Below are 16,895 nucleotides of genomic sequence, written 5' to 3'. Positions count from 1 at the left end.
CACTGCAGAAAAGAATGAGCCGTCAGCATCACCTGAACCCTGCCTGCAGTGCTGGCTCTTCATCTGTTACTTAGCAGCCATGCAGGGGCTGCTGTCCAGGGACAGAAGCAACCTGTAAAGGTGTGCTATTCACACTTGCTTCCATACTTGCTTTGAGTTTGTTACATTCAGTTAATGTTTTCTGTACTGTAATTTAAGATGAGGCTACTGTGCTTTAAATATAGAATCTGTTATACTGCCATTAAGTCACACGTTTGCATGTCACTGGCTCAGAGCAGTGCAATCCTAAACTTGCTTTCTTCTGAATGCCGATCTGTGAAGTAGGCTTGTGAGCTGAAATGGTACCAGAGCTGGCAGGGGACCGAGATGTAACACTGGGAGAATGTGTTTCCTGGTGGTGTGTGTGCTGCTTTGTTGGATCTAAATCTGGCCTGCAAAGGAGGATTCAAGAAACACTTGGTTTTCAGAGGACATCTCGAGCACTGGCTGTGGAATCATGCAGGCTAGGTTTTATGGTTGATTCCAGACATCAACAACTGCTACTTTGTAATTAATTAAAAGGGATAAGTGCCAGCCAGCAGGGCAGGAATCTGAACAGTTAATAAATGGTACGGTTTGTCCCTGGTCTGTTCCCTTCTATGGGGCTGAAGATGGAATTATTCAGCAAAGGTTCTGTTCCTGAATACAGGAGAGATCTAATCCCTCATTTTGAGCTTTCCTAGTTCTTGTATACAGGGACTACAGCTATGGGGACAATTTTTGAGGAAAATTAAGTAGTAGCCTGGAGAAAAAAAGTTGAGAGAAGCAAGAATAATCAAGAATGGCATGAAGATGATGAGCCAGGAAGGGATGGCTTTCTCTCTCTCCTAGTGCAAGAACTAAAGTAATAGGAGACCAAGTTATTAGATTTTAAATTAAATGGGAATAAACAAAAATTGCTGTGAGGAAAGGATATTTAATAGAGCATGTAGTTTAACATGTGGGACCCATCAGGGTAGGTTGCTGTTGAGGCTAAAAGTTGACATGATCTCATCAGGCACTAAAGAAGTGTGGGCAGCAGCAGCCTGGGCAGAGCTGCCCTATCAGTGTGTGGGCACAGCAGTGCTGTTGTCTGCTTGTAACTAGCACAGAGCAAACAACAGCACATCAATCTAAGTAATTATCCCACTTGTATAGTCCTGCAAGAATTTTCTGTAGCATTTTTGTTAGTGAGCTTTATGGTTCCTTATTTCCCTCTCTTACCAAGGCCTTTTTTTTTCCCCATTTCGCTGTTAGCACTCATATTTTGAGAGAGACTCAAACACTGAAATAGGCAATACTTTCTTGGAGTCATAACTTGTTTCAGTATTGAATGGTATTCGTACAACTTAATTTCCACTGTTAGAAAAACATTTGTCTATTTCTTTCCTCTCTGCCTAATGTCCATCAGAGCTTCTAGGGGTCAGTTCACTGTGCACGACGTGGTGCATTGTGCTCACTGGTAGTGGCTGTGTGTTCCCACCTGCTGGGCAGACCCACGCTGAGCCAGCGGTTGGCAGGTGGCTGTGAGTGATGTGTGGGTGAAGCTCCTTTCCTTTGAAGTGAGCCAAGGAAGTAATGAAGATGTGTGTACTGCCCATATGCCAAGAAGCACGGTGTAAAGTGAAATATCTCATACATGAGTACAAAATCAGTGTTGTTTTGGTTGCGCTGAATGAAAGCTTGATTATGTGAGCGTGTCCACTGAGATCTGCTGTTCAGCAGTAATTTGAAATTATTCTTTTGAAGATTAATGGTAATTAAATGGTTCTGAGATGTGTAGTTTGCTTCTCTTTCATTTTCTGCTCTGAAAATTGTGCTTCCTGCTTTGAATCACTGAATTTTGCTGTTACCATCCCCTGTCCTTTGGCTAAATAGGCTTTTGGGCTTCAGCAGTGCTTAGAGAATACTGCAGTGTTAAGTGGCAGTGTTCCATTAATAGTATTCCAAATGAGGAGGTGATTGTAACAAAGGCCAGTTATTATCAATTGTTACTTTAACTCAGTGCATTTAAAAAAGTTTCTTAAGAAATTCCAAAAATTCTTAAGAGTTCTGAAAATGAATGTTGGTTGCCAGAGTTTGCAAGTGTGAATCATTTTCTTGCCTTTGTTGGGAGGTGGTTGGATAAACCAGGGTACCTCATGAGAGATGCTGTACCCCTCCTCAAAAACCAAGCAGAATGCACTGCCTCCCATTTCTTAAAGGGATTACATGTAGTATATGTCGCTATGGCTTCTAAAAGCCAGTAAGTTCTCTGACTTTTTTTTGTTTTTCATTTATTAGAAACAAGACTGCCAATGGAGATTATCGGAAGGAGCACAGAGAGAGGAGTCGCAGCCCGATAGAGAGGGCTGCTGCCCCAACCATGAGCCTTCATGCCAATCACATGTATGCTTCAATCCCAAGTCTGACGATGGATCAACCTCTCGCACTGACCAAAAACAGCATGGATGCAACCCGAACAGTTGGCATCACACCTACACTGACTTCTGTGGAACGGCAGCAGGTATTGGCTTCTGGGTTAAGAAGGAAGTGGGTGGCTGTAGAAATCCTTGCTGTAGACACAATGAGGACTTCCCAGACGTAAGCAGAACGTATTGTGGGTTACAGTAGGTAGGCGATACCATTCTTCAGGCAAATTGTATTTTAAAGAACACAATGAATGTCAGCTCAGCGTGAATTAAATTCCTAGTGCATCTGTCGGAGATTTTTTAGCCATCCTGCTTCTTCTGATGCTTTGCTCAGCTTGTGAATGCATGTGTTGAATTGGGAATACTAAGTCAGTGTTGCTGTGGCTAAGCGAGGCTCTGGTACCTGTCAGGCAATGCATGTATAGAGAGCATTTATATGTGCTCCCATTGGCAATCATTGAGTGCTTCCCTGCCCTGTGCCAGCTTCATGTTGCTAGGACTGATGAACAGCTAGATAGAAGACAGAAGGTGTTTTTAATCAATTTTTGCACTGAATTTTCCAAGTGAAAGAAACTCCAGTGATTTTAGTTGTCCTAGCTAGTCAGAAGCATCACTGTGTTCTCCAGATCAGTGTTGTATTCCTATTTGTAATAGTTTTTCCTAAAGCAAAATAATGATTTTTGGTAATACTATACCACTGTTCCATACACTGGAGTGTTCGTTTTTTTTTTTAAATTTGTTCTCTTAGTTTTGGTTGTTGGCTCTTTTTTCTGCATCGTATTTATTTGTTTTCCTTGAGAACTGCTGGAGGTGAGCATTTTGATGCAAGTTATACAAAACCAGTTTCCATGTGTGCCAGACTTTCTTTTCTTCTCACTCGCTTGGGTGGAGTGGTGAAGCACAATAATTGAGTTATGATGAACTGCAGTGTTGAGAGCTTAGACTGGCCTGTGTACCCAAGCTCTTCCTTCCTTCCTTTCTTCCTTCCTTCTACCCCTTCAGTGATGTACTGCAAAGGGTAAACACTTTGAGTAGATGATCTTTCCGAGGCTGGGATTTTTTTATATGCAGTTTATTGAAAACCTTTTTCCACTGCAGTGTGTACTTGGTATCTACTGTGTGCATTTCTACCACGGTTGGCTACATACACTGGTCCACGTTTTGCCACGCCAAAATGCCTAGCTTTACACCAGTGTCACTGGCATCTTGCATCATTCGGCACACAGCTCACACAGTTATTGTTCTGTGCACAACAGCTCTTCTTTGCTCTCAGCGTTCAGTGATGACAGAGGAGGAAGGGACAGGCTGCCAGTGACGCCACTGCTGCCCTTTGATAGCATGACTGCTGTTTCTCAGCTTGGCAGCTAACACCACTCACACTCTTCTATTTTAGTGTTTGACTTGGGCTGATTCCTATTACCCATCTGCAGATTCCCCTCTATTTTGTTATCTTTGATATCTTGAGCTAGATTGCAATCTTCTTTCTTGAGGAAATAGGATGTTGAGGTAAGAAATGGCTAAGATCACAGAGGTGATGGTACAAAGGAAAGAAAGTATATTGAAAATACAATTCATTTTTCTTATTGCACGTTGAATGGGATTTTATCTTACTGCATGTTTCTGACAGAGAGGAGGATAACGTACCTTTTATTTTAGGTGGTGTACAGGTATTCAGTTGCAGCAGCTGCTGCTTTTACATTCTCAGCTTCTCATCCCAGTGTTTTTTATATACATGGGCACAGTCTGCTCGGTGCACCTGCACACGCAGAATCATGCCAGGGGGTTCTGTACGACTCATTATCCCTGCCTCTTGCTTTTGGCAGTGCACACATTCCTGAGACAAGCTCTCCTACCACCTCTCTCTGCTTCTCATATCTTGCATATGAGAAGCATGTATACATTTCTTAAACTGCTCCACAGATGCACATAATGTTTGCCCTTAAGTAAGTAAAAACAGAAAGTGCCATATGTGAGCTGCTTGCAGGAAAATGCAAATAAATGACCTTTTTTCTTTATTTACTTTTTGACTTTGCCGTCCATGCAGTAAGATGTGAATGGCATTTGTTCTGGTTGTGCCTATACAAATAGCATTAAACCTGCCCTTGAAAGCTCATCTCTTTTCCTTTCTTTTTTGCTCTTGAAGAACAGAAAAGTTTTGTCATTATGTAGTGCTACATTACTTTGTATGTGGTGGGTAAAATAGTGATTTTTGAGGATTTTGCGGACAAAAAATTAAAACTGTGTTAATTGCACCAATTCTCCTAATCTTTTGGACACTTGATTAACTTGCACTGAGTACAGCAGAATGGACTTCTTACATGGTAAAGGATACCCATGATCCAAAGCACGTGTACTTCCATACCTTTACGTACCTCAGGGAAGAAGGCCATTCCTTTTCCTAAGGCCTTGCTTGTTTCAGTGTAACATTGATATGATAAACAACTATAATAAGAGCATTTTAAATTTACACTTTGTATACATTGTGGAATTCAAATTTTATGAATGTGTATTTTGAGGCATTTGCATGTGTTAAGAATGAAAAAGGGTGATGTTTATTAAGTCGTGCTAGAAGAGCAGATGAGTTATAACAGGGAAGTGTTTACAGTCATGACTTGCTCAGGAGCTCTTCATATTTTCTAACTTATGGGCTTAATTGTTTTGTGGCTGAAGTACAGAATTAGGCCAGGAGGTCTCCTTTCTGAGTGAAAAATGGTGCCATTGAAACGTGATGAGCACTCAGAGATGAATACCTGCAAGATCTGCGAACCTCTTCGGTTCCGTCTGCATGGATCTCCAGCGATGATGCAAAGAACTGCTGTTAGATGATGTCCAGTACTGAGTGGAGGTTTCCTTTTCTCTCCCCCATTAGAACCGTCCGTCTGTCATCACGTGTGCTTCTGCCAACAACCGGAACTGCAACCTCTCTCACTGCCCCATTGCTCACAGTGGCTGCGGTTCAGCAGTGCCTGCCTACAGAAGACCCTCTAGCAGTAAGTTCCATCTCAGCACTCTAACTAACTGCCTGACAAGAACTGGGGAACAACATTTCCTTGCAAACTTTAGCTGTGTAGGCTTTGGTGTATTACTCAGAATAAAAGGAGGTGAAACAACAGGCTTCTCGTTCTGTATCCTTTCTACCCAGAGGCACTCACACAGCAGCATGTCTTCTCACTGTCAGTGCTGTGCCAGAATAAAAGATACCACTTCAAAATGAGGGAGAAGTGTTCTTTTCTCTTATTTTGAGAAGTATTGACAAGTAAGTCATTATATTTATTTTAGTCTAACAAGCAGCGAGCTGATGTGACCCGCAAATCCAACCCAGCCTTTCAGTCAGTGGTAGCTGTTTATAATTCAGCTACAGAACAAAATATTTTCCTGTAGATACAAATCCTCTTCCAAAGCACAAACCCTCCACCTTTCTCTGCAGGGATAGCACAAAAAAGCTTTGGAGGGCAGTTGCCATAGCAACCCAGGGAAGGCGCTTTCTACCCTCTGCGCAATTAGTACTTCTCATGAAATCTTTTCATACAGTAATTACTAAGAAACCTTGGGCTATTTCTCTTTGCTTTCTCTTACTGTGTAGCTAGGGGAGAGCACGGCTTTTTTTCCTATCTAGTCATTTACCTGCTGATGCCTTGATTTGAGCGCACAGCATTTCAAAAAGTGAGTTTTGGTTCAAGTCCATGGCAGTTTCATCAGCCAAACAGGGTCAGTCCGTGTAACAATACCCCTCTGATATACATAGGGACCTAAAAGCCCCAGAAGGATTTATTTTTAACTGTATTGTTGAAAACTGGAATTGGAAGCTGAAATGAAACCCTGGAGGATAAACTGTGATGTTTCTGAAGAAATCAGTAATTACAAGATGTTAGAGGTTTTCTAGAAAAGCCGCTTCATTGAGAACCCAGCTGTATTCATACCAGGTTTGGAATAGTTTGGTAATAGTTATGTTTTCAAACAATTTTTCTCAATTGTCATTGAAGAGCTGTTTGAACACAGCCCTCATGTTTACTATAGGATCAGTAAAACCTGTTCTGCAGCATGAAGAACTATGGCTTAGATACCACGTTTAAAAAAATATTTTGGAAAGATAAATGCTGAAACAGTTTTTCTTTCTAAATTGTAAAATTGCAATTCTTTAAGAAAGTATTATCAGATTTTTAAGGTCCTTTATTCCTTTTGTAATAGCATTATGCCACTTTAATACCAGGAGTACCTAATTCAGACGCAATGATTTGTGCTCTTTTTGGACTAGCTTTTGTAACAAACATGTCAAGCAAGATGAAACCCTGACAATCAGCTCTTGGCATGCTGTAATTTAGAACAGGGTCCTCTGCACAACTGGCTGATATCAGAGGGCTTGGGAGCTGATTGTAATGAACTGTTTTCATCTTTAATTGCATTTAAGCTTATGTGGCATTGTGGAAGCTCTCTCCCAGGGCAGAATCAGAACTGCAGCTACGTAAAAATTCTAACTGAAGGGGGAACTGTAATTATATAGAAAATGCCAGTGCAGGTCACATACAAACTACTTAGTTCCACTTCTTTTCTATTTTAAATCCTTTCATCATCTTCCCCGCTCCATTCATTACCGGTTCTGTAACGATGTGAAGAGGTCTCGCTTTATGCAGAGATGATGGGAAAATGGGAAGAAAACAAGGATCCTGCATCCAGTAACTGGTGCCAGCATTCTGCACTGACACAATGCATTTTCTGCCTTGTTTCCCTGTCCAGCTACCACTGCCTGTGACCCAGTGGTGGAAGAGCACTTCCGCCGAAGCCTTGGCAAGAATTACAAGGAGCCTGAGCCAGTGGCAAACTCTGTGTCCATCACAGGATCAGTCGATGACCACTTTGCCAAAGCACTTGGGGATACATGGCTTCAGATTAAAGCTGCGAAGGACGGAGTGTCGAGCAGTCCTGAGTCTGCTTCACGGCGGGGCCAGTCTTCCCCATCCTCCCACATGGTCAATCATAATCACTCGCCCTCTGTTGTCTCATGAAGAGAGGACCGTTACGTTTGTGAATTTGCATGGTTTGACTGAGCTTTGAACAGTGCTTAAAATAGTGTTGGGGGAGGGGAGATTAGTTTTCAACACATGTGTTTTGCGTACTCACTTTTTATTTGTAAAAGGGTGCCCTTAAAGATGATAGCAGGAACTATTTCATAAAGATTCATATGATGTAGCATCCTTTTTCCTGCCTCAATTACCAAAGAAACCTCTGATGCAAATCTGCTGCCCCTTAAAAAAAAAAAAAAATGCACGCTAATCCACAAAAGCCATTATTACACGTAGTTGGTTGACCCAAATGCTTTTTGCTTTTACTAGCTTCTTGAGACTAGAATTTGTCTGGTTTGCTTACATTACCTTTTTTTTTTTTTTTTTCTCCCTCTGTGAAGTAATTTTGTATGTATATACTTGAAAAGAACTGTCATGTATGATTTGCACTATTGGAGGAGGACTGAAGTTGCATAGCAACTTTCTGGAAAGATGCTAATATTTTGAGGGCAAACTGCTGAAAAGAAAAAGGTTTAAGGATGACATTTCTATCAGTTTGATTTTTCTTAAAGCAAAACAGCTTTGGAAGGGGAAGTCTCATACAGGTTATAGGTCTTTCTCTCTTTAGATTTCAGGTGCTTAGTGCTTGCAACTGGACTGCATAATTTACAGAACACGGGCATTTTTTCCTAAACACTGCAGTTTGTTAGAATAGAGCTGAGGTTGGAGGGTTCAATAGTGCTTAACGATGCATGTTTTATGAAAAATAGCTGGTATCTATTAATGTATAGACAGTAAGAATCATAATACTTATTAGCTTTTCTTCAGAATTAGTTTATTTTTGTCAGTAACAATCCTAGATATACTTACTGCTGGTACAGTTGTACTCTATGATATTTGTATTTGATATTCACTTTAGTAGCAGCCAGCAAAAGAGGACAGCCTCAGGACAGGCCTCAAACGACGCAGGTTAGAAGTAGATGATGCGTGGTACAGGATGCTATAGCTTTGCGCACGGCTGAGTCGTTGTTTCTGTCTGCAGCCCTGTCTGCTTAGCAGAACTTGCTTCCTACAACTAAGTCTGTGTAGTCCACCTTTAATTAGCTGCAGAAACTGCTACCGTTGCGTATCTTGGCTGGACAACAGATTGTTACAGTTTGTGAAATATGATCTTTAATTTTTGTAAGCTTATTCATAAACCTATGCCAAGTTGCAGCATACATTCCTCCATTAGAAAACTTTATACAGGTATTACCGCATTTATTGTATTAATAGCTACTAACTAGAAATTAGGCAATAGAGGCAGGCATAAACCCCACAGCTGTGCTAGTACGAAGCGCTTCTCCTCGTTACGTATAACTTCTCTCCCCATACATTCCATCTTCCCAGTACAGTTGCAACTAGGCCTTCGTTTTTATACTGGGTTACCTGAAAGGATTGGTTCAGTGTAAAAAGTTAGAACTAGTTGGAAGATGAACTACACGTGATGTATTATGGACTGTGTTACAGTATTGGGTCCATTGTGGCTTTTATGTTTGGTGTTGTTTGGTTTTTTGTTTTTTTTTGTTTTTTGTTTTTTTTTAAAGTTAAGCTATTTAATTTGGAAGAGGTGCAGGGTAGAAAGATCAGGAGATTGGCTCTGACTTGTTGAGAGGTGGCTGCTCAATTTTCTTTGAAAAAAATTTTTAAAAAAAGGAAAAAAAAAAACAACAAAAAAACCCCTAAGCCCCCAGTTTTACACATTTCACTTCCATCTTACTGGGTAGTCAACGCTTCCTTGCTTTGGCATTCAGTACCCTACTCTCTGTAGGAAGATTGTTAAAAAACACTTTTTTATATAGGTAACTTTAAGACCATCGTTACGCTGTGCGTAAAGAATGTACAGAGAAATTTGTAGGTATTTTTTGAGGAACAATTAATTTGTTAATGATATGTAGCTATTTAATTTTTCCCTTTCCTTTATTGTAATCATTCATTTTTTTTTTTTGTTTGGAGAAAAAAGTTGATCTTTTTTTTGTTGTAGATTTGTCTGTAATACAGTAAAAGTGCAGGAACACAGTTATTCTATGAGAACACTGCATTAGCATTAATAGCCACTAGTTTGTTACTGCTACAGGCTACTGAGCATTATAACAGTAAAATACTAATACTGTAGATGGACTCTGTGGAAAATGTGACTCCTATATTTCTTTGTAAACACAAATAATGTTTTTAAAGCTAATATTTTCAATAATAGCTGTTTTACAAGGTTACATTTACTTATCTGAGATAGGTAAATGGATTTGAGGGCAATAAAGATTTAATGTGATATGTCCGGTAAAACATATATTAAAGACAATAATGCCATGAAAGCCAAAGGGTTGGGGGGAGGTGGATGGAAACTAAACTGAACTCACCATCGTGACGTGGTGAAGTTTCTTCACAGAGCCAGGTTAACTACAGTTCAGTTTGAAAAAGTCTCTCTGTGTTTGTAAATCTGTAATATACCATTCTTTTGTGGCCTTGTTTCACCTGGAGAAAAAAAAGGGTTGGCAGGCCATCTTTTTTTTTTTTTTTTTTTTTTGTACTTAAAAGTAGCCTTAAAGAACAATAAAGTGCTCTTAAATCACAGGTGTGTACATACTCTTCTGTATTGTTTGGTAAGAAAGGAAACTGATTTCTATACTTCTTGAGCTGGAACCAGAAACAAACTACTGTTCCTGTCCTGTTTTTTTTCCTTCTGAGGAAACTCGTCTCATTTGGGATTCTTTTGCCCTGTTGTTGAACAGACAGAGGGCTATTTCTTTATCCCTCCCTAGTTACGGAGTTTTCAAGAAATACACTTTGCAATTACAAAGAGAACCTGTTGCTGCCTCTGCAGCGATGGGCAAAAATACCAGCAGCTTTGGGAGCACATCTCAGGCACTGAATGCACTGCTGGCAGAATTCCCTCTGATCAGGTCCTTGACTGTTTGCCCAGTATTGCTTTCCCTACAGGGCTGAGGCAGCTGCTCGTGTTCCTAGTGTTGCTCACCAGCAGCAGCTCCTGAAGAGTTTAGGGAACAGCAGCTAGTCAGACATTTCTGTACTGTTTGTGAAAAGACCGACGTCTTCATTTCCCTTCATTTTGTTTTGTTCAAATTCAGGTGTTATCTAGAGAGTGGAAATTACTTCCTAAAGCCAACAGCTGTATTGTAAATGCAGGTACAGCCATGATCTTGATTTGGATAAGCAACATTTCAATAGAAGATGAGCCATTTGACCAGAGACCTTAAAAGCAAAAGTTGTAAGTACCTGATTTTGGGGAAGTTCAGGTGAATCACACTGGATCAGGCAAGGGTCTCTCAACTCTGAATGTAGCAGAGGTGTCACCAGATTTCCAAAAATCCCTTTAGGATCCCCTAAAAATAACAAGATAAAAAGTTGCTGTTATACTTGAAATGTCTAAATGGCTTGAAAGACAAAGGCCATTGCAAGGATGTACGCTGTGTTAAAGTAAATGACTATTTTGGGGAGTGGGAGATGATTGCTTAAGAACACATGAAGAATGATTAGTGTAGTTTAACACATCTGAAAAACCATCCCTCTGTAAATATCCATGGAAAGAAGCCTAAGTACACGCTTTAAGAGTTTTTGGGAGAGAGGCCAACCACAACAAGCCTCATACGCCTCTCAGTCTGCTTTCTGAAGGGAGCTGGTTTCCTTTTAGGAAAAAAGTTATCCCTACATCAACAGTTTGGGGACTACATGAAACAGGACAACCAGCATTGCTATCTTTCAGGTCAGTAGCTTGTGTTCTATTTTCTACACAGCTAAAGGAAAAACAGACTAATTTGTTTTCTTATCACATTATTTTTCTAATTAGCAGCATGTAGTAATTTGACACAAAAGCAAAGCTCCACGGCCCAGAATACTGGTTTGTACATATACGTTTTGTATGAAGCAAGTCCTATATGATTTGTAATGGCTTATCTTTCTCTGTGAGCAAAATGAAAAGCTGTGCTGCTGCTCTGCCCTGAACTGAAACCACAATTTTCATTTCACAAAACAGATACACGAGGGACTGAGTTCAAATCTTTCCATACAGTTCGGTCAGTGACCTTTCTGGAGTACAATTTCTATGCATCTCAAGCTGTGAAAATGAACTTTATATACAAATAAAATGTAGAGGGTAAATTGATAACGATAGCTTGACACAACAATGGTAGAAGAGGCGTTCATAACTTACTTGCCAAACCTGAACTAACACAGTCACTGGAAAATGACTGCTGAGCCTATCCAGCAGATTGTGCTTACCCAGTAGGGCAGAAAGGACCTACCAAAACGTTGTTGTTTCTTTTAAAACTAAGAATGAGTGAAGCAGCAAATGGATTTTAAAAACAGTACCAAGATCAAGTGTTGATACCTCCATGGTTTGTGCTGAATGCAGGCATATTGGAGTCAGATGGCTGAAGAGGCTCCTGCCACTGCTGCAGAGAGCTCAGCAGGGATCTGCTGCAACTGCTCAGCTGCTCATAAAGCAGCTATGCTACTACACAGTGTAACTGAACTGCTAGACTTTAAAACTGGCACATACACAAAACACAAAATTGTAACCAGTTCATCACTGTACTTGGAGCTGTAGTCACCAGTTCAGAAGCTGCTTCACAAGCAGCAGCTGGACTGCCATTGCAGCTGGGCTGAATGCTCACAGAGGGGTGTGGGGGGACTGCTAAGAGTGGGAACAAATCCAATTGTTCCTAGGAAGCCAAATCAGTCAAAAGAGAAAAGATGCAAAATTGTTTTTCAGGCTCGCTCAGAAGCTTTTTGGCAACATCCAGGTTAGAACCCACTGCACACATTTGTAACAACTGCTTACATTATAAAACAGATGACCCACAATGGCCACGTGAATGAAGATGTCTCCAGTATCCAAACACCACACCAGTATGCAGTGTTGCTTAATGTGATCCTGGCAAAAAGGATGAAGAGTATTTTAAATGCTGTGTAAGAGCTCTGCTCACCAGAGCTGGCACGCTGTTGCCTGGCTGACAACATTCACTGCTATCTTTAGATCTTTCTTGAAGAACAGTGAAAAAGGAAACTTGTCTGCATCTTCCTGATACACGGAAGCTTCCATTTCATCTGGCATAGATACAGATCCAAGTATGCATTACACATAGCATGTTAAGGATGTCCCCACCTCTTTCCATAGCAGACTAAGTTACTGCAAAGCTGGACTATGCTATGTGCTGCAGCACACTTTATCCCTTAAAGGCCCACACCAGAAAACACATCAATTTAATAACAGTACTTTTTAACCTCTCCAGTAATGGGAACATTCTGCCCCTCTCTGATGCACAACTAGCTCAAGTGCTTTTTCTTGGAGATAAGGCAGTCAAGGTAGGTACTCTAATTGCTTATTTTTAAACTACAGTTAGTGTAGCTCCACAGCAGCTGCCTTGTTCTTCAGGCAAAGCTGTCCTGGTTTTGCTTGGTGCTCTCCTGACACCACACAAGGCAACAACACCATCTGCACAGGTGCACAGGGGAGTGCTGCTGCAAACACATGCTCAATGGAGTATGCTCTGCTCCTGTGGGAGAGGTGCTGTGAGGCTCATAGGGGTAGTGCTGCACACCAACAGTGATATTTAATACACATAGGATATTTTTCTGCAGGGCACAAGCCTTGAAAGAGACTCAATTATCTGATCTTTAATGATGGTGGAGGAGTAAGTTTCGGAGAGCCAGCAAAACTGAATACGTACAACTTACCTCTGTATGTGTGCCTACCAGGATTATAACCATAGTCTTCTGAGCACCAGTCCAGTTCTAGATTCACCTCAGTACATGGCCTGCCCACTGGTGCTCATCCTTCAGCCTCTTGGTTGCAGCAAATTTCCTGAGTGTATTCAAGCTTAATCCTGCCCAACAACTGTCCCAGGGAAATACTGTCATTTCTGTAGAAAAAACAAAGAATAGCAGATCTTGTCATCCTGGATCTAAAGCCACAGACATCACTCCTTTCTCCACTTCTCTAATTTGAGGTTTCCTCCAAAACACTTAATAGTTTACAGCAAACTCAGGTCGCATAAAAACTCCCTCAGCACAGGCTGAAGGGAAGCAAGCTGCAGAAGACTAAGCCCAGTACAGAACAGCCATTGCAAAAAGAGAGGCTAATTTTTTTTAATTTATTTATTTATTAATTAAAAGAAGTCTGAGGAGAAATCTGGTTCTTTACATTTTATCTGACCTTCAAATGGTAGGATGAGCACCTTGTGCCAGCTGGCAATCTTCTGCAGAGCCCTCAAGCTTTTAGTTCAGAAGTAGGTTTGAATTCCTTAGTCTGAGGGCTTCCACACAACGACTCCAATGAGGAAAGGCACTTTGTGTTTGTCCATGGATTAGCTTGACATCACGTTTCATTTTTACTTGCAGAAATGCTTAATTCTTGGCAAATGCGGTCATCACGTTTTCAAAAGCCACCAATATATGAAGGCACACTCTTGTGAGCAGAGCAGCACAATAACTCTTGTGCTGGTGCCAGGCTGGGACCCCTGCAAGCTGCTTCTGCATGCTGGGCTGTAACAGGGAAACACCATCATCTGGGGCAATGCTCTTGGTCTCTTTGCTGACACGCTCCATGTTCCTGAATATCACTTAGCAGGATTTTCCCTCTCCTCAGGAGTTTCCATACCACTAAACAGACTGAAAAGAGACAGCTCTCCCTGGACCAGCGTGGTAGAATCCATGAAGGGAACCAGACATTTCGCTACAATTATTGTTGAAGTCTCTTTACATGCTTTGTGCTTAACGTGGACAACACCCATCCCAAATGGAAGAAGAGCAGCAGCTTTCCAGATACGCTGCTTCTGACTGAGACCAGGACACACACACTGAAGAGATGCCCAGGGCACCAACACCTGGGTGCCCAACTATGTGCAGCTCAAGCTCCTCCCATGTGCTGTGTGCTCTGCTGCCAGAACTGGACAACACTGCAGTGTAGGCGGCCTCCATCCGTGTGACAGCAGCTTCTCTAAGAAACATTAAATATGGATTTCTCCTATTTTCCTTTGTCACAAAGGAAATCACAAAGGAGACCAGTTCGTAAGATGGCAGTACACTAACTTTTAGGAGTTTTTACAGCTGCAAACTGGGGTATCGCTTCAGCATTTCTATCTGACTGACATGCCTTCCTGCTAAAAATGGTTGGCACAGAATTAGTCATACATGGATATTCAGATTAGCATCCATTTATATTTTAACAGAGGCAGAAAAGGAGAATTTCTTTTTCCATAGGCTATTTTTAAGTAATGACGAAGCATTTACTGAGTACCAGTAAGAACACACTTCATTACTCCGACATGAGACAGTCTTTTGCTGGGTAGGCTGATCAGTTATATCAGTTATACTATTCACTGTTGCACTGTTCATTCTAATTTTACATTTTATTTTGCTAAGCAGCAGGTTTTTTTTAAATGTCAAGGAGAACATCTGTGTGCTCTCCATCACAAAGACAGACACAAAGGCATCTGTCAGCATGAAGCTGTGTCAGCCACACGCCTGCTACATTTAATAGCCAAAAGCTGCTTATCTTTAAACTGTTTACTCAGTTTGAGCAAATATTATGCAAGCAGAGTCCTTCTGATAGTGTCCTGCTATTCAAGGTGGGATCAGTGATATTTTTTCTAAATCAGGAAAACACAAAGCTCAAATCTCTTGCTTCCTGAAATATTAAGATAAGGGGTTAATAACATATGGTTTGTGCCTTACAACTATTTCAATTAAATTCCTTCTCGTTAGTTAAAAGAAAGTATAAAAAACTGGGTTTTTTGCTTTCAGAAAAAAAAAAAAAGCTTTGAGTAGTTAAAAAGTTCTCAGCCTAAAGTCAAACCTTTGTTCTCTGCTGATCCACTGTAGTATCCTCAACTTTTCGTTCTTTCCTGTGGGGGTGGGGTGGAGGTGGTGGGCAGAGCACACAGCAAGGAGTGAGGATGGAAATAATGGAAAGAATTAACAATACTTGGAGATTAAAGCAAGGGCCTTTCCTTTTCCTTTTCCTTTCAAAAGGGCTCCTGCTAAGGCTACAGAAAACTTCACACTATTAGCTTCTTCAGAAGAAAATGTATGTATTCAAAACGCACCACAGGCATTGTTACAGAGTTTACAGCAGCAAAGTCCTTTCCTCTTGCTTTCATTGTTAAACCTTAATTTAACCTAACGCTCCTTTCATTTATCAAACATTTTCTCAGGTCATTTATGGCTCCTGACATTGTTCTTGTTGCTGGGGCTTGTTATTCTGTATTATTATATACTGACAGTAGAACACCAAATTTGGAAACCAGAGTAACAGAACTGCAGAGTTAAGAAAACATGAACTAGGACTTATCTCCTGACACAGGAACAGCCATCAGCATCTCTGATCAGCATCAGCTGGCTTCCTCCATCGAAGCCAGCGCATGCAGCAGCCTTGGTCTCCCACTGCTGGCAGGTGAGTCCCTAGCAGAGCCCTTCAATACTCACGTACATCATTTCCCTTTTGCTTTGAGAAAACCTTCCTCATAAACCAATAAAGCAGAATAGTCCAGGGGAAAATAACACAGAAGAGCATGCAGTTTCCTTTATTGTAATGCAGATGTGGCTGTCTGAATATAGGCTATGAACAGGGTTCAGAATAATCAACCACATAAATGTAAAAGGAACATCTACTCTTAAACATGCTATTTCAGATGTCTTCATTCTGAATCACTCCTCTGCCACTTCAGAAATTTGCTAATTTACCTTTCAGCTTCCCTTCAGCGCTGCCCTACACTATGCAGTGTGATGCAGTTAGGCAGACACTGTGCTTTCTGGAAAAAAGAAAGTAATAAAACAAAACCAGCCATGCAAAGCCATCACCACATGGAACATGGCGAGATTTCTCATTTTGAAAATTTCCATGAGTTCTTCTCACAACAAGAAGTACTGCTTTTGTTGTTTCCAGCCTCACAAACGCACTCTGTGAGTCAGGCTGTGACCTTTTAGGATGATGCAAAATCAGCAGTAGTAAATCAAGCGGTGACTTTGCTGACATGTCTGTAACTTCAGTGATTAATCCAACAAATAAACAATTTCTGCCTGGAAATACAGGAAAGAGGAGTGGGATTCTCCTCCTGCTCTGCCCTGTTGTAGCTGAACTCTGGAAGCAGCTTTGGTCCTACCAGTTCTCACAGGAAATGCCTGGTCAAAGGCCAAGGATTAAAGTCAATAGCAGATCCACCCATCATACATCACTTAGAGAAAGAGAAGCTAATGAAGGGAAGAAAACATACTCTTTTTTCTATAAGAGTTTGTTCCTTTGAATGGTTGTTTCACGACAGATCGCATCTTCTCAACGTTGTGTCTTTCTCTGGTGAAGATGACCATAGTTTATGCATTTTCCCCTAAGAAAAGAGATAATTCTACTGGCACAGATAATTGTAGCTCACATATCAATCTGCTGCTTTCCCCTCTTTATATATTCTACTAG

At 41.0% G+C, this 16,895-nt stretch overlaps 2 protein-coding genes across 6 annotated transcripts in view; one reads left to right on the top strand and one right to left on the bottom strand.

Moving 5' to 3' along the window:
* VGLL4 (vestigial like family member 4) overlaps window positions 1-10,009 on the top strand; it is an 80,280-nt gene extending 70,271 nt beyond the window's left edge. The window contains exons 2-4 of one of the 3 annotated variants that reach the window (XM_090148072.1): window positions 2,302-2,524; window positions 5,299-5,419; window positions 7,164-10,009. In XM_090148072.1, coding sequence (XP_090004198.1) covers window positions 2,302-2,524; window positions 5,299-5,419; window positions 7,164-7,432 — 613 coding nt within the window. In that variant the 3' untranslated portion in view covers window positions 7,433-10,009. The remainder of the gene's footprint in view (window positions 1-2,301; window positions 2,525-5,298; window positions 5,420-7,163) is intronic. The other 2 variants (XM_031609118.2, XM_031609109.2) reach the window with 2 other exon arrangements.
* Window positions 9,856-16,895, bottom strand: part of ATG7 (autophagy related 7) — a 113,898-nt gene continuing 106,858 nt past the window's right edge. For 2 of the 3 annotated variants that reach the window (XR_016470065.1, XR_016470066.1), the window contains 4 exons: window positions 13,163-13,347; window positions 12,267-12,359; window positions 10,703-10,809; window positions 9,856-9,940 (listed from right to left, as the gene is read on the bottom strand). The gene's annotated coding sequence lies outside the window, so the exon portion shown is untranslated. The remainder of the gene's footprint in view (window positions 9,941-10,702; window positions 10,810-12,266; window positions 12,360-13,162; window positions 13,348-16,895) is intronic. The other variant, XR_004169060.2, reaches the window with a different exon arrangement.

Source organism: Phasianus colchicus, chromosome 11 (assembly GCF_987193195.1).
Source record: "Phasianus colchicus chromosome 11, bPhaCol1.hap1.1, whole genome shotgun sequence".
Lineage (NCBI taxonomy): Eukaryota > Metazoa > Chordata > Aves > Galliformes > Phasianidae > Phasianus > Phasianus colchicus.
This window is presented reverse-complemented; position numbering and strand designations above follow the sequence as displayed.